The sequence below is a fragment of the Blennius ocellaris genome, assembly GCF_963422515.1.
Source record: "Blennius ocellaris genome assembly, chromosome: 13".
In the NCBI taxonomy this organism is placed as follows: domain Eukaryota; kingdom Metazoa; phylum Chordata; class Actinopteri; order Blenniiformes; family Blenniidae; genus Blennius; species Blennius ocellaris.
The window spans coordinates 9,916,198-9,937,852 of record NC_137662.1 but is presented as its reverse complement, the minus strand read 5'-3'; the positions used below and the strand labels follow the sequence as shown (position 1 = coordinate 9,937,852).

The window sequence follows — 21,655 nt, the reverse complement described above, 5'->3', positions numbered from 1 at the left end:
ATTAGCATTCATTTAATTCAACACTGACCAAATACCAGCTTGAGATGTGATGAGATGACGTAAATATAGAGTTGTGAACGTTTCATCAAATATGGGCCTTCACTCACTGGCCTTTTCAAGGCACAACTGATTCCCGTCATAGGAAATATGAAAGGTGCATTGATCTTGCTTTTACAAAGGCCCTTACTATGAAGTGTTGTTAATAGTTTCGGCCTCTTGTGTATTAATATTAAACATATTGGAAACACTTCTCTTCTCATAGTTAAATTAAGCAGCCCTGCAAACTACACTCTAATAAATCACACAAAGTAAACTAAAACCATTCTGCTGATATCTGTAAAGTATGACTTCCTTTCAGTCAGTGTACCTTATTGATACATTTGGGCTTAACAAATCGAGTGTTGATTTTTAAATATGCTTGTAGGAAGTCTTATTTAGGGTTATCTTATAGCAAATAATACATGACATGATAAAATAATCATCAGTAACTAATCTTTGACTGAAATCCAGTGAGATTTCATAAATGGTAAAACTTTTTTTTTTTTTTACTTTAGTACGTGTAATGTTTAATGTCTAGCATGATTGATGGGTGACTTTTAACGGGTTAAATGAAGCTAATGTTTGGTTCATAATACCTTCATTATTTCTTAACTTTTTATTTCAGCAAAGAATAAAACACTGATGTTCTAAGTAGAAGTCCTCATGTTAGTTCTATAATATATTCCTCACATTGCAATTGAAAAATATGTGTGTTGTTTATGCATCCACATTGTTTGTGTGAGACAAACTGTGACCACTAGATGTCACCATAAAAATACTTTTTGGCTCCGGTCAATGTCTATGAGAATGACAAGAATTAACTTATTGTAATTTTGATGGGTTTAAAAGTCATTAGAATTTTATTTGTAACAATAAACAATGAATTTCCAAAAACAAGAGTGCTGTAATGTTGCCGTAACTTTTAATAAATGTTGTTTCTTCCGGCCAAGGGGAGTCTCATGCTGAATGAAAACACACACTTTAATAAAAACATCAGTGTGTATTTTTCTCCACCTACATCTGGTGGTTTAGGTAGAAAGTAAGTGGAAAAGTGGTTGTAGTGGATTATGGAGACGTGACCTTGTTCACTTTTCTACATCCTACATATTTATCCTCCCATTCAGACAGATGCTCTGTCTTCTTTTCTCTATGAGAACCGCCTCGTGTTCGACCGGCCCACTTCCTTCATGAATAACACTGAGACTGGGCTTGTTAAATAATGCATGGCCGTGCATTTCCTCCCCTCTGGAACACAGGAACGCGTAACCCTCAAACCCCGCCTCTTCCAGCTCCTCTCCTCCTCCCTCTCTCCCCTTCCTCTCTTCCCGGCCTTCCTCTCCGTCTCACATCCCCACCGGTCTCTCTGTTGGCATTTGAAAAGCTTTTAGACAAGGTCACCTATAAATAAGGCATGCTGATTCTACTCACGTCATCATCTCAACCTTTTTATGCCTTACGTAGTTATCATCCCCTGTGGTTGCGGTGGGCGCTGTGTTGCTTTCATCTTCTATTCATTAAAGAAGAGGTGACATGAGAATTGTTCGTTTAGAAACCAACCTCTCACACTTTTAGAGCCTCCGGATTCCTTCTTGGATATGGATGGAGCTCTTAAAGCCATGGTGAGAGGGATGTGGATGATAGAAAGAGGCAGCTGTCAGAACATTGCCGGCTGCCCTCTATCACCACCTAGTGTCGTGGGTCAGAAATGACAAGATTTGTCACTCTGCATGCGATAATGAATCCCCTTGTTGATCTCGTGGGCCCATCAAAGGCAGCCTTTTCACTGGAAATAATTCTTCAAACAAGAAGTGCCTCGCTGCACTGCTAAATGTTCTTGTAGTTTGAACTGTGTTCCTTCTGTTTCTACAGATTGTGCAGGATGTGGTCGGGACATTAAAAACGGACAGGCTCTTCTTGCCCTCGACAAACAGTGGCATCTGGGCTGCTTTAAGTGTAAGGCCTGCAGCAAAGTTCTGACCGGGGAGTACATCAGCAAGTGAGTCGTTATCATATTTGCTGTCATTAGAGGTGTGCTTGCTCTAATTCAGGCCAGCAAATGGTTCACACATCTGTATGTTGGTCTGTTTGGGGAGTGGTGTAATTGTGGTAAACAATTGGATGTGTGAGGGGGAAAAAAGATCACAGTTTTCATTGCTACATGTTACTACCCTGAGCGAGAATCGTCACCCCATAATGCCCTCTGTGGACTGCACCGCAATGCTCCTGGTTTAAAAGCAAGGAGCAGATTGACTGTGTATTTGATAGCCTTCTTCCTCTTCTTCCTCGTCTCCAGGGATGGCGCCCCCTACTGTGAGAAGGATTACCAGATTCATTTTGGAGTTCAGTGTGAAGCTTGTCATCAATTCATCACGGGAAAAGTGTTAGAGGTGAGGCGCATAACAATCTGCACCTTCCTCCTCAGCCCATACAGAGCTGCAGACAGCTGGCTGGTACAGATACTGTAATGTGACTTTTTTTGGGGGAAATTATAAGAATTTATGTAAATGCATTTTATGTGACTACTTTTCTTCAAACTCTTAACAGAGTTATCAAACGAATATCTGACGTCCGCCTTGTATTTCCCACAGAATTGAGTGAATAATTTTGTTATATTTCCAGACAGAGAATGTTGGATGGAGCAAAATTGTGAAATGTAGTTTGATAATCTCAAGTTTAATCTGTTCAGCATCTAGCCAAATAGACTCTTGACATGATGGTATTTTGATAATAAAAGATTAATTCTTAGCAGATTTTCAAGTCGTTTCACCACAGCCTCAGTATGCATAAGTCTACATACAAACTTGGTTTGCTACAAATTATATAAATATTTCATAAAAAACCTAATGTGAGCTGAAATTTATGGGGTTATCCTTATTCATCATTTCTGTTCTTACAAATCTATGTGTCTAAGTGTTACTGCCACTGTTGGAGCAGAGTTTATGTGAAATGAGAGCTGTACTTCTGTCCTTGAGCAGTGGTCACTGGTCTCCCTCTAACAAGCGTGAGCTCGCAGACAGTGATCCAATCAGACATTGGGTTATGTGTCATTTAATGGTATGAAAATGTCACCGCCAGCCAGCCAGCCAGGCTTACAGTAATCCAACACTAAGGCATGCCTTTATGACAAAAGGAAAAGGCTGGTGCATCGCTGCTGCCAATGGATCAGTGGGACCAAAGCTGCACCAGTCGGGCTGATGCTCTCGTCACTGACCCAAGACTCAGGTCAAACACTAGGCCATCCTCGCAGGGTGTCTGTTCCTCTGAGGATAGGATAGGGATAGGATGAGCGTGAATGGCTTAATAATGTCGGGATAATTAATCCAGCTATTAGATGGGGAGCGAAAATAGAAATAGCTGTTAAAACCACACTACACACATAGGATAAGTGCTTTTATTATATCAGAGAGGAGACTTCAGTTTGGAAGAGTACTGGGTAGGAGGTGCTATGAAGAGGCTGTTATTGTCATTTGGAGACTACTTTTAGATGCAGCTATATGTAAAATGCAAATATTGGCCAGTGGTTTCATATCTCTGAGTGGCCACTTGAATGTATCTGAGGGTTGTTGTATAGGAGGCACAATTTCATTTGGGTATTTATCTGCCGTGGTCAGAGGCGCATGGGCTTTTATAATGGAGCACTCTGCATGCAAAGTGCCACATCAGTGGAGGCAAACCTTCAGTTGCTATCGCGGTCAGATCATTTTATTGGATTATATTATGCAGGTTACAGCAAAGTGTTACTGTGAGAGCAGGTTGACATTGACAGTCAGGCAAGTGTCACGGTGGCCGAATTTATTACGAACCATCCTAACTGAAGTAAAGATGTGTGACTTGAATGCAACAAATGATTTTACACTATTCAATAGTCCAATAGAAATACTTTAAGAACACCTGCAGCATTTCAAGGGGAACATGTTCAACCAAAGTGGCCATCGCCATATAAAGTACTACCTCAAAGTGAGAGCAGTTGCCCATTCACAGGTATCTTTGTGCATTATAGGACAGAAATGCAGCGGAGGGCAGACTGTCCGGTTCATTTCCGGGAAGTCTGAGCTCAGCTTCACTCCTTTTTCCACAGGCTTCATTGATCTTCATTCCCCCACGATGTCAACTTTGTTCTTTTGTTACTGTGTTTTTCCAGGCGGGAGATAAACACTACCACCCGAGCTGTGCGAGGTGCAGCAGGTGCAATCAGATGTTCACAGAAGGAGAAGAGATGTACCTTCAAGGTGAGCAGATCAACCTCACTTTTTGCCATTTCTTCAAAATATTCAATAATTATTTCCATTTTATTTAATCTTGGGAGGACTCTGCTCACTATTGAGCCAAGTAAAGCTCAGATTGGGTTTTGAATAGTGTTAAGTAACTATTCCTATGCCACGGCTGTGAGTATATGCATATAACTTGATGAAAAATTTAAAGAAACGTGTATTATGTTTGATGTGATGAGTACATGTACCCATTTCCATGTGTTGGTGCCTCTGCGGACCAAGTGGTATTTTTTTTTTTCATGCAGAATTTAAAGCAATTTGCACTGAATGTGGCTGTGTGGCAACAACAGAGACATGGCATGAAGAATAAAGGGCCATGATTTGTCTTCTTATATATAATAAATATGTATATATATCTACATCTTCATTTTGTGCCAGTTTCTGAAGAATGCTGTGCAATATTTCTCTCCAAATTCTTCTTCGATGTAGGTGTAGAAGCAGGAGTGTAGTTGGTGACTATAGCTTATGATTCACCTCAGTTCTATTTAAGCTCATGCTGACCCCATGTATCCCGTGTTGTCCGTTTGAGCACTGAGCAGCCTGAGATCATATGTAGTAAAAACATGCTTACATCACATCAGAATGGGAATCATTTGATAATGTAATTATAACATTGAATAGAATATGTGGAAGAATCAGTGCAAGGTATTGAAGTGAATAGAAAATTAATATGAACATTTAATTTTCACTTCTATGTCTTATTTTTTTCAGGAATTTTGGTTTGAAACTTATGCCACTTTTTTTAGACTCTGTACAAGAACACACATTTTGGTACAAGTACTGATTTGAGTATTTTGTAATGTAATTAGTTACTTTTAACAATGTGTTGTTTCTTTTAGATGCTGTAAATTTACATGGTGGTTTTTTTTTTATTATTTACAACTGAACATTTACTGTCTTTTTCTGACACGTGATATCAACATATTGTCAAACTTTTAAAATTTACTACGTCTTTCATGTGGGCACTTAACTGCCTATGGTGTGGGAAATCCTGCAAACTCGGTGACTGATCGTCTATGATGTGTGAAAAGCTTTCAGTCTGGCTTCCTTGAAGATGTTTCCTTAACATCTGGGATTGTTTTAATGTGATATGTGAAACCTTTATATTGGAGAGTCAATAAATAAGCTCATCTCGAACATCTGGGAGAGTTTAGATGCCGTCTGAGCTGTTGGGAACCTTTGTCAGTGACCGACAGTCATAACCTGTTAGCAATAAGATTTGAACTACATAATCTGTGGTTGCAAGCTTTCGACCCTAACCTCTAGGCCACCAGTGCAAAAATAGAAGTGATAATGCATACTCATTTGAATGAGGGACCTTTCATGAGTTAAGTCTGGGGATATAGTGCATCGTGCATATAAACCTGTTTGTTCTTAATGAGTTGTACCTCTCTGTCTGCCTGCTCAGGATCAACCGTCTGGCATCCCGGCTGCAAGAACACCACAAGAACAGAGGAGAGACACAGGGAACGGGTAGGAATTTGGATGTCACTGAGTCCTTTGTCCTTGAGTTTGTCTCGACTGAATGCACCTTTTTGTTCCTATCCGATCACAACATCGTACAGAAGCGTCAACATTAGAATACCTGACAGGGAATTCTTAATGACTCTTTCTGTGCCTTAAGTTATTGAGGCAGTAATTGAGGCAGCATTGGGTGCCTGTGTGTGTATGAGAGAGAGCATATACATGTGTTAGACTTGTGTGGACTGTGAGTCGGGCAGGAGAAACACAACCCCAGTGTGATGTCCTGTGAACCCCCCCCTCTCCCTTCCTCCACAGCTATTGCCTCCGTCCCTCTTATTCCTTCAAAAAACAGAAAGGCAGGTACTGTATTCGCTATTGGCTATGAGATGGCATCATCCTGTGTTCCACCATGTACATAGGACACGGTGCACTGTATGCTGCCATCTTCTGGAGACAGCCTGCAGTGCCCTCTCTGTGTGTCATCTGGAGCCATTCAGTCCTGTCTTTTTAACACCTTTGACACGCTCATATGAAAAGGTGCACACTTAATTGGCAGGAAAAAAATATCACTAATGACTAATTTGTCTCTTCTGAAAAAAGTAAAAGATCCCCATTTTCCCATTAGGTGTAACAATCATTTAATTATGCAACATTCAGACTTGCTGCTGCCATCCAAACTGATCATTTCCCATAAACAGGCATGAGATTCTTATGAGCATCAAGTCATGGCGCTGAAAACACTCATTCACTTTGTAAATTCGCAAATGAATGACCTAATCATGAGTTGACATTACTGTTTCAAATGACTTCATGTAATTCATGAAACGTAAACACAGAGGTTGTGATTGCCCCTCATCGCTCATACAATACAAAGGCTATCCAGTGTAATTGAAATTGAAATGTTTGGGAGATGTTCCTGGGTGACGTGCAGATAGCATAAGAAAAACCCGGGAGGATGTGTGACTTACAGAAACTTGTGTTTTCTTTTGTTTTTCTCACAGCCTACGAGGTCGTCATCTGAGAGTATTTGTTCCAGACCTGGTTCAAGCATACCTGGCTCACCGGGTCACACGATCTATGTAAGGGTGCTGTTTAAGTGGAATAGTTCTGTCTCGTCAAGAAGATATATCCTCAGTGTGAGATCTTTTCATAGTAGTAATATCCCTTCACTCTTGTGTGTGTATGTGTGCATGTTTGTCTTTATTTGTCTCCCTAGGCAAAAGTAGACAATGAGATCCTTGATTACAGAGACCTAGCTGCCATTCCGAAAGTCAAAGCCATTTATGACATTGAGCGCCCCGATCTTATAACCTATGAACCTATGTACACCACCTCCTTGGAAGAGAGAGAGGAGAGACGAGAGAGTGTGGGAGAGGTAAACACACTGACTGCATGCCTCTTTTTGTGCATGCACCCCATATTTTGTATACAAACTGAACAGAGCACGCAGAACAACTCCTCATGTAATTGTGTCTTCCTCTGGAAATGTTTGAGGGAGGGAGGGAGGGTGGCATTAATAGACACAAAAGGCTCTTTTTTTTATGTTGGAGTAAGTGATTTTCTGCAGTCCTGAACTTGTGGTGTCCCTCTCAGCTCCACACTGCCAGGAGGGAACGGTCCCCCTTGCCTGATGACAAGGTAAGATAACCGCCATCATGTGTACTGATGATGATAAATGATGTGCAATCACAATGCAAAATAACCATTAAAGGTATCTAAGATGAGCAGAACAATCTTTGTCATGGTTCCAAGTCTTATCGCTAATTAAAAGTTATTTAGAAGTGTCACTGTATTTATGTTTAGAGATAAAATACTCTTTGGTGACAGGACTGCACTTTAAAGGTTTAGATGTTCCACGGGAGATATTGAGGACAAACTGACCTCCTCTGTAGGTGTTTTGGGAAACATTGTAAACACACAGTGTGAATACTAATCCATTAGCAGCCCACACACGCAACCACTCTTTGAATATATCTCTTCCTACTGTAGGTTAGTTTGAAAATATAAAAAAGCCTGATTCTTGGTGTGATCAGTGTGTGTGTGTGTGTGTGTGTGTGTGTGGGGGGGGGGGGGGGGGGGGGTGATATGTTATAAAATAGCAACACTTTTTCTTTCTCATCAATATTCGATCTCTATTTGAAGTTACAGTTACTCCTGTACATGGAAACATTTCAGTCCGTTGGCATTCACATTAGTCAAAACTGTTGTCTTAACATGTCTTAACAATTTCACAAAATGTACTAGTTAGTAGTTACACTAACTAGTTACTTTTTATTCCCAGCAACTAGATGATCACGCTTTTCCCCTTTTCTTTGAAAAATGTAAAGTGTAATCAAATACCAGTGATTTGGACAACATAGGTTGTATGCAAAAGGTCCACAAGCCAAAATAAACAGGGGAAGAATTTGAATGTTTTGAGGCTTTTTAAAAAAAAGTGTATTCTTTCATGCTTTTTAAAGTGCCCATTGAATATTTAGGGAACAAATGAACTGCCGACTCAGCTTAAGTTTTCGTGACGTGTTTGGGGTTCAGATACTTTGGCTCTATTTGTAAAGCATTTAAAAAAAAAAAAGAAAAATGGTTGTATGCATAAAACTGAAATTTTAAGGCGCCTACAACTAAGTTTGTATTCACTTTGTTTGATTTCATCCAGTCGTCAAGAAACATGTCGCCAACACCACCCATTGAGGTGAGTCAACTCTTTGATATGTAGCCATAATAGGAGTCTTCCATCTCAGCTTCAATGTGTAGTAACATTGTTGTGCGTTTGTCAGGGCTCTTATGACAGGAGGGAACGCATCCTGCAGAGGTCCACCAGTCAGGGCTCCATAGGATCACCAGTTTACAATCGCCACGGTTACACGCCCACGTTGTCACGGTCGCCACAGCACTTTCACAGACCAGGTGAGTACAAAAATGATTTAGTGGGTTTGTATCTGCATTTATATGCACTTGAATGAATCCTAAAATTCCAATGATTGTGAGTGAATCTGTGATATCAGGGTTTTCTTGAGCAGGATCGATGGGATCTGTGCGAGTTGTGAGCACACTGACCTTCACTTTCAAGCGTTCATGTCCCCCCTTTTTTACCGATACTTAACCAAAATTGACTTTAGGCTATTCCATTTTGTTTCTTTGATATACGTCATGCACAATCCCAAGACTAACAATCTTAAAGTCAATTTTGCAACATTTGACAACAAGTGTTGTGTTTCTTTTATAAAATTTTCAATTTAAAACTGTGCACTCTCCCCTGTTTCTTATTGTTGATCTTAAACACCCCTTACCTCTTACTTTGGGTGTCTTTTATTTCTTCTTCCCAAACATTTGATCCCTGTATATCTTCCCGTTTTTTTGCCCCTCACCTGCTCACCTTCTACCTCCTTCTCCCTCGCATATCTCCCACCTCCGCTGCCTGATCCTGGGGATTTGCCCCCCCCTGGTCCCACACCCTCCCTCCCTGCAGAGGCTTTGACAGGCATGCAGAAGCTCTGCTCCTCCCTGTGCAGTAACAGTGTGGGCTCCAGAAATAGTGACTCACGCCCCACCTCCCCTTTCAGACACCACTTCCTCCCCCATAGCCAAGGTAAGGGCCCCACTCCAATCTTATCTGCTCTCCCCTCCACCCACCCCCCCTTTGAGGCAACACATCATTTCCATCATCGCCTGGGATGCCACCTCTTGACAATGCTCCATCGGTCATTCTGGATCCATTTCCCATCAGCCACTTTGAATGGTCGAACCCTTGTTGCCAAGCCACCGCTTCCTCGCTGACGTGCACCTCCTCAACTATAACTGACACGAGCTCTGTCAAGTAGCTGTGAGGCTTTCTGAGCTTGTTTTGCAGCTTTGCATGCACTTGAGAGATATTAATAATCCCGTATCTAAATTGGCACTGCCTCAAATGTTTGATGATTGAGAACTTTTTTGCTTTGTCAGGAAGATTTTCCAGGCTCCAGTAAACTGCAGGGCTGAGATAAAATAAAAAGAGAGGTTTGCTGTCGCATGCTTGGAAGTATTAAATTCTTAACTTTAAAGTAATTTTATGCTACCAACTAACAGACTTCAGATGTCATGACTCATAACACATCTCCCAAGCATTTAGTCTGTTCTCAATTTCCAAGTCCAGCGAGTATAATCGGCTTTGGTTCACCGCCATGAACTGTATTCATCCAAAACCAGCCTCGATGTGCCCCATTCGCTCAGAATGACGTCCGCTGGTCCCGTTGGTCCTTGTGTCTTGCACCGTTCAGACTGTGGTTCCCCCTTTAGTGTCCCTGCTTATGCTCTGTTCTTGGTTCTTCTCACTGGAGGCACGGACCCGCCGAGTGGCCGGAGCTCCCCTCTGCCGCTCAGGCCCGACAGCCGGCCGGTCACCCCGCCTCTCTCTCAGACCCCTAAACATTTCCACCTCCCAGGTAGGAGCTGGAGCGCACCCTGTCACTGCTCGCCCCTTCGTTCTCTCTCTCTCTCTCTCTCTCTCTCTCTCTCTCTCTCTCTCTCTCTCTCTGTCTCTCTCTCTCTAGTTCTCTCTCTTACTTTCATTATTTCTCCATTTAGTATGAGCTTTGATTTTTCCCCTCGTCTTTCATAACTACACAGATGTATGCAGATCACTGGAAAAGGGTGTCTCATATTGACTGTAATCCTAATGTGTCATGATTTTGTTTTGTAAAGCTGCAAGCTTTTACAAACAGTAAAGCTGTTTTGTACACATGGATGAAAAGTTGCACTGTACACTCTAAAAGTTGCCTGTCTTTGCAATTGACCATTTTCAGATCAGGGGAGCAACATCTACAGAAAACCACCAATCTACAAGCTACACGGTACCTTTCTTCTCAAAGTATTATCTGTTGAAAGAGAATGTTTAAATTTGTGGAGGGCATCTAGATCAGGAGTAATTTTACTCTCAGTGGTGCTCCTGAAGTATGTGTTGAATTAAAGCAATCACGCAGTAACATAGTATTTGGTGATAGTTTATTTGGTGATAGATAGGACATTGATGAACAGGTACGCTGAGTGTGAGTACCTCAGACCAACAGGCTGTGAACCACTACTGTATTTTATTATGTAATTGAAGCGTTTTCTTATTTCCTGAAACTGTATATTCATCTAACCATATTCACCCCCAGTGTCAGTGTACAAGCACTGTTTGAAGTCTGTCTCCAAACCTTTTCTGTCTGACCTCCAGCTTGTTTGACTCCGCACTTTGCCCATCTTAGCAAGTCACAGTAGTAATATGATGATAGCCTTTTTCTTAATGCAATGCACTGCAACATTTACTGAGATAAAACAACTGCGCGATGTTTGTTTTTTTCACGTTACATGAGTGTGTGGTCTCAAAAGCAAACAATTTTTGCTTATTGTGCACACAGTGGGAGGTAGCAATGTTGCCTCATCACAACATTATTTGAAATTGCTTTCGGAGGACTTTGCATGTTTGGTTTTCCCTGGTTACTCCTCTCACAATCAGTCTGTATACAAATCAGGTAATCATTCATATTACCTTTAGATGCGAATTTTTGTGCTTGAACTATTTATTGTGTACCCTGGCTTTGGTTCAACAGTATGTGTGTTGGGCTTGGCGGGGTTAGATATCGAACTTTCAAAAGTTTTGCAGTACAGCTTAAACTAGTGATTCACTTATTTATATTTTCATATAAGTTATGTTTGTAGAAAGTGTTATGACTTCACATTTGTAAAGATGGTCATTGTAGGAATGCAACAATAATATTATTCCTGCAGTAGATCAGGCAAGAAGCATTTGGTTTTGAAAAGCAGGAAACAGAAACTATGATATGTATGAACGTGGTCAGCAACAAGCATGTTACTTCCACCCTATAGCTACCAAAAGTGTATTTTGTTGTATTGACAGATTAACAAATGAACCTAAACAGAATTGTTTAATTAGACCCGTGATTACCGTGTTTCCATTGGAAAGATCTGTTCGATCAGGCTGTGGAAATATTCCCAATGACTCCAGCTCATATTCACACATGGTAATACTCACACATGCAATCCTCATCAGAAAGCGTTTGCCCCCATTCATTCTGCTGTGACTTGTTAAGACAGATATTTTTACACTGTAGATATGGCCCAAAAAAAACAAAACAACACACACACAGAAACAATCCAATATTGAATGTTCATCGAGCCTGACGATCAGATGGTGCTAAGTTGTTTTTCCTTTGGTTGAGACTGTGACCCAGACACTGATAGATCAGTTCCCATGGTTACCAACCTAGATACAGCCGCCATAGCACGTCAAAGCAAGTCTGGTGACGACATCATCAGATCCGCCACCTTCCCCGCTGCCCATGCTCCCTCTCCAGACGACAGCTCACGGAGTGAGGGCGACCTTTGGCCCTACTCTCTCGCTGTATTAGGTACAGTAGGCTCCCGATGGGCATGTTTGCACTGCTACCTGCGAGTGTTACGGCAGTCACCTCACCACCACCTAACCCCTCTTCCTTTCTCCTCCGGGTTTCTTTCAAAGCTTTACTGCATCCCCGCTTCACCCCGTGGTTCAGGCGTCACAGTATTTGCCTTTTTAAGTTTTGCTTGCACAAAGCAGAAGTGGTGTTTGGTTTCTGCAGCTGATATATAATTTTCTGCTTGAAGTAGTTCACCCCTTTCACGTTGTCTCGCGGCCCACTCTGAGTGTTCTAGCTTTATGCAGCGGTGCCACAAATGACTTGGACAGAGATAACTGAGACTGACTTCAAACTTTTGTCTGTCTGTCTTACATCGTGCTTTTCTGTGTATATGACATCCACTAAAGTACAGATATGAAGTGAAGTGTCTGCCATGTTATCGTGTAGCCAATTATTCCAATAAGTCCCTCTGTTTGTCTGTCTCGTCAACTCTGTCTCACATTTGTGTTCAACCGTCCACTCTTATTTACTCCTCATTTACTAAATGTTTTTCCTCATTGCTTTACAATAACTGAGGCAACTGTATCTGTTCTATTTTTCTCTACGTTTGAAATGTAAAAGAAACATTTTATCCAGTTGGATTTGCGAAGCATGTGTAGTTGGTATAGGTACAGTTGAGATGATGTGTGTGTGGAAGCATGCATTGTTTTGTTTGGTTTTTTTTTTGATTTGCATGTGGCCCCTTTAGGTTCAGAAGGAAGAAGACGGTCAAGAGAAGAGGAAGAAGAAGAGGCCTTGAAAAGAAAGCAACTCCAGGAGGAACATCTCAGTAAGGTAAGCGCACGACAAAAATGATTGATTTTTCAAGCTTTTGCCACCAGTGGGTCACTCTGGTATTTATATCCTGGATCAGTGTTTAAATCAGGCTGATGTGTGTGCCTTTAGATTCAGTCGGGTTTGGGAAAGCTCATTCTGAAGGAAGAGATGGAGAAAGAACAGATCAGGGAGCGTCACGCGCGGAGCCTCTCTGCTCAACGCTACGACCCGAAACAGACCAACTGTGACGCAGGTACGTTGCACCTCAGTCAGCTTCTACGCTCACGTGTTGTCAGCAATGTACCGCAACACAAGGCCTGTGCTATATTTTCACTTGATGTGTCTTTGTGGTACTTTTACTGTGACAGGTGTGGTTTGGAAAACTGCTTAAAGGCATGCTTTACAAGTTGTCTGTTGACGTAAATGCAAATTACGAGTGTGGATTCTCATATTATTTGTGTTTTAGAGCCAACTTCTCCAACCAAAACAAACTCTCTGCCTGGATATGGGAGGAATGGGCTGCATCGGGTAAGAGTTTACTTACACTTGAGACTTTTTCAATTCTTGCACTATTGCCAAGAATTTGTTTAATTTTTTTTTTTTTTTGGGGGGGGGGGGGGGGGGGGGTATGAATGTTAAATAACCTGATGCATTTGTGTGTAAACGTGTGTGTATGTGTGTGTGTTTCTGCAGCCTCAGTCAACAGATTTTACCCAGTACAACAGCTATGGTGACATGTGTGGAGGAGGCAGAGGTGAGAGCTGCTCCTAAAATATAGCCGCCCAATAAATCCCTTGTTGATTTCACCTGAGCTATTCAGCATCAGTATTCAGAAACAGCTTGCTACATGTACATTAAATGAACATGCATTTGAAAAAATAAAATATACATATTTACATAATGATCCGCATAATGTATCATCAGGGACAGTAGTGTTATAGATAGTAGTCTGGCTAGGGACCTGACAGCAAAACCATTAACTGTGAGTCTCATTTTCTGTCCCATATTGTCCTGCAGAGTTTCAGGTATGTCTCTCATCTGCTTTTTCGCTTAGCATGCTTCCTCATCTTGCATCATATATTTGCTTGCTTGTGGATTGCAAGAGACACCTTGCCCCTGAATGCACACCGCCCACACCCGCTACATGCTTGCATCACTGTTGGAATAATGTCAGCTACAGGGCTTGTAGTGCGGTGATTTCAAATGCCTCCAATGTGAGAACACGCACTGCCCGATAGCTGAGCCAGTGTACTATAAATGCAATGTACAATCATTGCCTCATTTTGTTTTCTGTGTGTTGTTTGTACATGATGTGACTCCAGCTAAATCCCATTGTTCAAAGTAGAATCTCAAAGAGATCACCATAGAAAAGAAGACATTCAGAAGACATCTAAACTGCCCATCTTAAATACTTACTAAGATACTCAACAGTATCTCAGCTACTTGCTTCATCCAGTGAACAACGCACCTCCCGTCATTAATGGACATACTCATGCTATTAACCTTGCAGTCCCCTTCCTCTATATTACATTTGTGTATGTTCTATTCTTTAGCACATTAAGGATGGCCGTGCAGCACTTGCAAGGATGGACAGGGGAGTATCTATGCCTAATATGTTGGAACCAAAAGCAAGTATTTTCTTCTTCTTGTACTGATGACAACTTTATTTATGGTCCAAATTGTACATGCTATTCAGCTCTTTAACTGCATTTTAGAGGATACAAAAGTGCAAAAAGCCCTAGACAACAGGAGGTGAACATGATAGGGAGTACTTTAAAACTGCCATCACAGTGTGGGGACATTGGTGGAAGAAATGCATTTTTAGTGAGAGTGAAAAACTCCCATTAGCTGATTCAGCATGCTGCTTTAGGAGCTGCCGAGTCACTCTCTCGCTTAGCATGCCGGCTTCTCCATGCTCATCTGCACATAGCTTTGACTTAAAGTGGCTGGATACTGTATATGTTTATATCATACAGTGGAGAATCCAATGCCCAGGTTGTCATTCAAAACAACTCATATCACGATATACTCTTGTAGTATATAAGGGAGTATACACGTTACTGTGTGGATATGAGTTGGTCAGAAGCTTCAAAAGAACTTCTAATTGCTTATTATTGAGCATTTCAGCCATGATTACGATCAGCCACTTTCTTTCCGTACAGAGGGCTATTTAAAGAAACACAAAACGCCTCCATTTTCCAGGACAATCATTCCCATGTGGATTGACTTGGCCTACATTCCTGATGTTAGGTCTATTTTTAGTGTGCATTAAACTACTCGAAAAACACAACCAGTTACATAAATCTGTATTTTTTTTCCTGATGTTTTTCCCGTACCTAATTTGTTGCACGTTTCAGCACCAAGGAAAAGTGTGCACACCATAGCACCTGCATTTGCCCTGACAATCTAAACAAACAACCCAGTCAGCCTCCTGTCACATACCTGTTCTCCCACCCAGTGTTCCCTTCGCCACAGTCAGAATGACCCTCCCCCCTCAAAGAAAAAAAAACAACAACAACCATCTAAATTTGACAGCTTCCTTTGATAGGATGAAAATGGTTTGCAAGTTTATGAAGAGCTCAATTGAAGCTTGTAAATTTGACCTGTTCACTCTTGAATGTCTCCTTCTGAAGGTGTATCCCTATGAAATGCTCATGATAACCAGTAGAGGGAGAGCTAAACTGCCCAGGGATGTGGACAGAACCAGACTGGAGGTATCAGTTTTCACCTGACCTTCGGCAATTAATACTGCATTTCTCTACTTTGTGTAAATGCCATGTTACACAAACACAACCGTAGCGAGGAATGTGCAGTATCCATTGCTTCTTGTCATTTTTGCAGTGACCCTTTTTGTGGCTTCGGTGCTAACCAAGAACAACCCCTCCCTACCCTCCCTCCCTTCCTTTGTTTTCTCCACCTTTGTTCTCAATTCTAGCGCCACTTAGCACCCGAAACGTTCTTTGACATCTTTGGAATGGAGATCCAGGAGTTTGACAGGCTTCCCCTGTGGAAACGCAACGACATGAAAAAGAAGGCCAAGCTCTTCTAGCGCTCAGAGCAGCATGCAAAACTCTGTACATTCATTCAGATAGCACACAACTGTAATCTAGATGTAGGTTTTGGTTTATTTCCTTTTCTTCTGATTTTTGTTTTATCCTGACATAATCAAGGAAGCCATGAAACGGACTGTTTGCTCTGAGGCTTCCTGAGACTATGAACTGAGAGATTTGTCCAGCTAGACTTGCACAGTAAAATGGACAGTAACGGGAATGGGAATCTCTTCCATGTTCAAAAATGACAAAGAATGAGAATGAATGATGAATAGGGTCATGTTATTTGTTTTGACTGCGCTTGTTTTGACTTTTGCTTTGCTTCGAGTGGAACTGCTTTCCTTTCTTTCTTGCTTGATTCTTCCTACTATTTGTTGCTGTCGATTCCTGTGGAACTTTGTAAGTACAGTAGAACCTCATGGCGCCATTATGAAATGTCCATGCTTGTAGATTGAACATGGGTCAGCTTTCCTTCGCTTGGGCTGAAACAGTTTTGGTCCAAAGTTTGCAAGAATTGGCTCAGTGAGTCTTCGAATGAAAAAAAAAAAGAAGAAGTCACCGGGGAAGCAGTCAGCTGACCCAATAACTGTTTTACTGGATCTACATGGAAATGAATCATCCGAGCACCTGCATACCACCAGTCATCCTTCCCCTGGCTACTGTACACACGAAACCTGACAGAAAAAAATGTCTCTCTTCTCAGGCTCTCATAAACATGGCCCAGACACGTTCCCTTTACATATATTGGAAGTACAAATCTCAATATATTTTAATGCCAACGTAAAGTAACTGACAAATAGCTCAAACCCCTAATGTAAGAAGCAAGTGTATTTGACAGTACTGTTTTATAAATGAAAACCCACACTGCCATTTGTTGTATTGAAATTTAAGCCAATAAAGCTTTAAATCACCATGAACCATAATGATCCTCTGCTATACCAAAGGTACCCACTGCCTCTTTTCTGTTCATTGTTTTCCTTTTTTGCATATCATGAATAAACATGTCAGTAATGCAACACGGGAGGTGAAATAATTTGAAGACTGGACCCAACAGGTGGTATAATCTTTTGATCTATGCAAATAGAGATCGGCTGGAGTGCTTGCGTGGAAACATTTTTCATGTTTTCAGACTTAATATCAGACCGTTTTCCAAATTGTACCACATTAACAGGAAGAAGGAATATTTGATATTGAGAAAGTTGTGGCGTCTTTGATTCAATTCATTCTATTTAAAAATAATCATGTTGGTCAAATGTCCACCTCTAGGTTTCAAATGACTGCATCGATATTTTTCACTCATGCAATACTACATCTGACATGTGCACATATACCCTGATTGTGAAAACGGTATAAATATATGATGTCAACATCTTGCATGGACTACAAAACGTCGTCGAGAAGGATTCGCAAGACAGTACAGAATTCTGGCTCAATTGTTTTCTCAGCAGTGCTGGTAAAGATTTTTCAGAGTTACAGATAAAAATTAGTTTTTAGAATTAAAAAGCACACAAACTCAAGCAAAGGTAACAGCCAGTAGAATCAAAGCTTTGTCTCACTTGCCCTTCCACAATACAGACAGAAAAATGACATAGAAATACACAAAACAATGATTGAGATTACGGACAAAGAAAAGAGCTGAAAAATCTCAAATGTGCAACTTACAATACAATGTTACTTCAGAATAGCTTATATTTGTCAACTGTATTGACCTTCAAACTAAACCACAGCCAAATACTACAATGTGAGGAATGTGCATTTGTGAGACTGAGATCATAAAGAGGATCATCTCCAACAGATTCATTAGAACAGTTTTCTATGGTTGCTTTACACTCTAATCAAAGTCAGACCTGAACATATTTAAAGCATGTCTTTCTATGACAATATAAAACATATGAAAAATAATCAGAAATGCTTTGAAGAACAATACAACCGAAACTAGAAATATATATGTTGACCTGATGCTCAAAAACCGTCAAGCCAAAGGTTCATACACAAGATACAAAACAGCCTGTAAGTAACCAATAATTACATTATTGAGGTGAAAACTGAGAGATTTTGGACAGAATGATCAAGTCAATCAAAAACAATAATTCATCATTGGTCTAATAATAAGACCTTGACCAACACTCACTCATAAAGAAGACTACAATGACTCAGAAATGACTATCTATTTGATGAGAATGTATTGTTATGATATTTAGCTGAGTGACAAAGATAGTGTAACTAGAGTAAACTATACAAAAACACAACTTAGTTCACACAATTTGTGTTGTGGTATTTGTTGTAGTGTACAATAAAACAAGGAATTCCAATCCACTTTCATATAATTGAATATTTGTAGTCAGGTTTTTTTATGAGTACTTGTACAATTCACATGTTTCCACACCTGCTACACAGCAGACCCACAGTTTGAATTCATATTCAGGCTATTTGAGCTAAATTTTTGTGGGTTAAAATATATTGAAATAAATTTTGATATAATTCAGTTTAATGTATTGATAAATGTGCTATGAATATAGATGTTTTCATTTTAATTGAATCAATGCTATTAAATGCAGTTAAAAATCAGCTTAGTCCCTTTTGAAATAAGATCTTTGTACTTTAACTTGAGTATTTCTGATACTTTCTTGAGTACTTTTACTTGTAATTGACTAATATTTAGATATTGTAACAGGCGTTGTGTAAACTTTACCCAACTACATTTATTTATTTAAATGTATTCATGATCTCAAGAAGAACTGAGCAATGTTCATTTTGTGAGGAAAAATTTCAGACAGACCTGGGTCACATCACATTGCGCATGTGTGTGTACTTGCTGGTAAATTAATCTGTTTCCGCTTTTCATAGAGGGTCGTCAGGCTGCGACTCAAATATCACCAGCTGAAATTACTGGGGCACCAAATTGTTTAGAAATGTAATTTTAGATACAAACTGAGAAATAAAATTGCACAAGATGATTGTTTGGGGACACACACTCGTGTCAGTTGATCTTCATTTCATTGCAGTTTACCTTCAAGTTTCTTGTTAATTGCCATAGGCTTTCTGCTTTTGTAGGAAATAACAAGACTGGTTCTCCTCTGCTGTGTCAAATATCTGTGCAACATTTCTGCAGGAGACCTTAGGAAAACATCAAGAATGTCTAAAGAAGCAAAGGGAAGCTGTGAAATACAGACTGAACAAACTGGCAGCACGCCAATCAGAAATCACAGTAGGTTTTCTTCAAATTTCAATGACTGTTCAGATTTTCCACCGTGCATTAAACATATACATCATCCCTGTCATCAGGCAGTGTAGTTGACACCTGAATGTGTTTGTCTGACAGAGAAAGTCGTCAGTGGTGAGGGAGAGTATCATACGGAAATACCAGGAGATCCAGACAGTGCTGGATGAGGATTTGAGGATCACGCTGTCCCACCTGGAGATGGAGGAGCGAGCTGCTGTCTCCACCCTGGACGGGCTCATGGAAAGAAACTGTTCTCTGATCCAGGAGATAGAGCAGGGCCTGGCCAGACTTAACGTGGCTCTGGACGAGAATGACACAGAGCCTGATACGATGGTGATTAAAGCATGGGCTGATGACAATTACAAATATCTTATTTTGCTTGTAGCTCATAAAAATTAAAATGCGCATTGTTATATATCAGGTTTTCAAAGTGTGAGAGATGAGAAGATGAGTCTGTCTCATATAGTCTGTAACTCAGTAACCATTACAGTTTAGTATAAAAGTTGCAGATTGTAACTGTATACTGTTTTTTCCCCCCACCAGACGTTCTTTTCTTATTCTGAACATGAAGATATGGAGACATCGGAGAGGTCTGGAAGAAAATAATGTTTATTAATAATATTAATAATAATAATAAGAATAATAATCATAGACCAATAAAGATTCAGTGTAACAATTTTTGGTCTTTTTTTCAACAAAATGCGTCCCGCAGAGTGATAGACTTGCTGAACAGCACTGACCCGAGCAGTGTGAAGCTGGATGAGGCCAAAGCCGACCAGATCCTCAGCCTCACCCACAACCTGCTCCTGCTTGTCTGTTCTCAAACCCCCATCATCAAGAAACTTATTAAAAGCTGTCAGTGCACTTTTTTTTCTTCCTATAGTCACAATTCAAGATCTTAGAGATGTAAAATGTTGACAATAAAAATGTTGAATTTGTTTCTCCAGACTCCAGTGAGGTTTGCCTGGATCCGGAAACGGCTCATCCAAAGCTGATCATCTCTCCTCCAGGTGATAGCGCCACCTACACGGACACATGGCAGCAACTTCCCGAAGTACCCGGACGCTTTGACACCACCCTTAATGTCATCAGCTTGCAAAGCTTTTGTTCTGGTCGCCATTACTGGGAGATAGACGTGAGTGGAAAGACTTACTGGGAGCTTGGCGTTACCTACCCCACCATTCCCCGCAAAGGCACGAAGGAGGACTGCTGGCTTGGCCGGGGGTCCGAGTCCTGGTGTGTTGAGTTCTTCGAAGGGGAGTACACAGCCTGGCATGGCGGGGTGCCACATCAGCTGCCGTTCACAAAACGCTTCTGTCAGATTGGTGTTTTGTGTAGTTTTCCTGCAGGTTTAGTGACTTTTCTTGAGGCGGACAAAATGACGCCGCTCTTCTCTTTTTGCGCGGGAACTTTTTTGGACTGTCTCCACCTGGCCCTGTGTCCGGGTCATGACCACGGGGGCAACAATGCAAATCCTATTGTGATCTGCAATAGTCTCCAAACAGTGATGACTGACTGATGTCGCCTATAAAAGTTTATTTATAGGTCATAATGCATAATTTTAACTTTAGCTAAGTTGAATCATTAAAAATGGATTCAAATGCAATTATTTTGCATTTGTACATTTTTACTTTCTAAAATTAATTGTCAATAATTGAAGTCATCAACTCTTTTCTAATCAAATCAAATTAAGTTTTTGGGAATGACTGTTGTCGTTGAACTTAAAGATTTAAGTTCAACATGAAATGTCAATTTGGGCCAGCTGGATTCCGGATCGGTCCAAATTCCAATCTGAGCCTCATCATACACATTATAATGATGGCTACACAAATAAATATCCAGTATGAAAAAGACAATCATCCAGTGAAAACACAAGAATCACACATAATTGCTGAAACCCAGGGTAACCAACTTGAACAAGAAACAAGAAGATAACACATCCAACTTCAAGACAAGGTCTGTTATATTAGATCAGCTTCAGATTCGTATATTTTATTCATCACAGACACATACAATTATGGCAGTGAAATACAGCAACTGTCCAACAGAACATGAAACAAATGTTAAATGTCAACAGTGGCTGTAAAATAAAAAGATTTCCCTTTGTTAACACTTGAATGAGGAATATAAGATGCCGTATTATGAGTAAACTATGGAAAATAGTAAGTAAATAATGACTAAATTAGTTGCTTTTATCTTTATAACAAGAAGTACTTGCTAGTTAGAGTATCCCCATAATGTCTATTCCATTGTGGGAATTTATGGTGAATTCACAGGTAGACTTCGAACTGTATTATCCTATCCACATGCAAAAAAAAAAAAAAAAAAAATTGAATGTTCACTTGAAACAAAAGTACCAATGGAAGAAAGTACCAAGAAATGATTTGTTTATTGGAAGTAGTTGGAGCCATGCGCTTT

General features: G+C 40.5%; 2 protein-coding genes across 9 annotated transcripts in view; both read left to right on the top strand.

The window, feature by feature from the left end:
• LOC308138460 (actin-binding LIM protein 1-like) overlaps nucleotides 1-16,977 on the top strand; it is a 41,145-nt gene extending 24,168 nt beyond the window's left edge. For 2 of the 8 annotated variants that reach the window (XM_080507577.1, XM_080507576.1), the window contains exons 5-21: nucleotides 1,909-2,035; nucleotides 2,333-2,426; nucleotides 4,181-4,268; nucleotides 5,719-5,783; nucleotides 6,776-6,853; nucleotides 6,991-7,149; nucleotides 7,368-7,412; nucleotides 8,428-8,463; nucleotides 8,549-8,678; nucleotides 10,088-10,192; nucleotides 10,553-10,600; nucleotides 11,972-12,160; nucleotides 12,897-12,982; nucleotides 13,094-13,217; nucleotides 13,431-13,492; nucleotides 13,658-13,718; nucleotides 13,982-15,645. In XM_080507577.1, the coding sequence (XP_080363703.1) occupies nucleotides 1,909-2,035; nucleotides 2,333-2,426; nucleotides 4,181-4,268; nucleotides 5,719-5,783; nucleotides 6,776-6,853; nucleotides 6,991-7,149; nucleotides 7,368-7,412; nucleotides 8,428-8,463; nucleotides 8,549-8,678; nucleotides 10,088-10,192; nucleotides 10,553-10,600; nucleotides 11,972-12,160; nucleotides 12,897-12,982; nucleotides 13,094-13,217; nucleotides 13,431-13,492; nucleotides 13,658-13,718; nucleotides 13,982-14,202 (1,718 nt within the window). In that variant the 3' untranslated portion in view covers nucleotides 14,203-15,645. Of the gene's footprint in view, nucleotides 1-1,908; nucleotides 2,036-2,332; nucleotides 2,427-4,180; nucleotides 4,269-5,718; nucleotides 5,784-6,775; nucleotides 6,854-6,990; nucleotides 7,150-7,367; nucleotides 7,413-8,427; nucleotides 8,464-8,548; nucleotides 8,679-9,240; nucleotides 9,361-10,087; nucleotides 10,193-10,552; nucleotides 10,601-11,971; nucleotides 12,161-12,896; nucleotides 12,983-13,093; nucleotides 13,218-13,430; nucleotides 13,493-13,657; nucleotides 13,719-13,981; nucleotides 15,679-15,899 lie in introns of those variants that run through there. The other 6 variants (XM_080507583.1, XM_080507578.1, XM_080507581.1 and 3 more) reach the window with 6 other exon arrangements.
• On the top strand, nucleotides 16,937-20,756 carry LOC308138318 (putative E3 ubiquitin-protein ligase TRIML1; the record flags this gene model as incomplete). Its single annotated transcript, XM_080507399.1, has 6 exons — nucleotides 16,937-16,958; nucleotides 19,080-19,222; nucleotides 19,337-19,570; nucleotides 19,781-19,827; nucleotides 19,950-20,092; nucleotides 20,185-20,756. 6 exons carry the CDS (start codon nucleotides 16,937-16,939, stop codon nucleotides 20,754-20,756), a joined length of 1,161 nt encoding a protein of 386 aa, XP_080363525.1.
• Nucleotides 20,757-21,655: the final 899 nt, after the last annotated feature.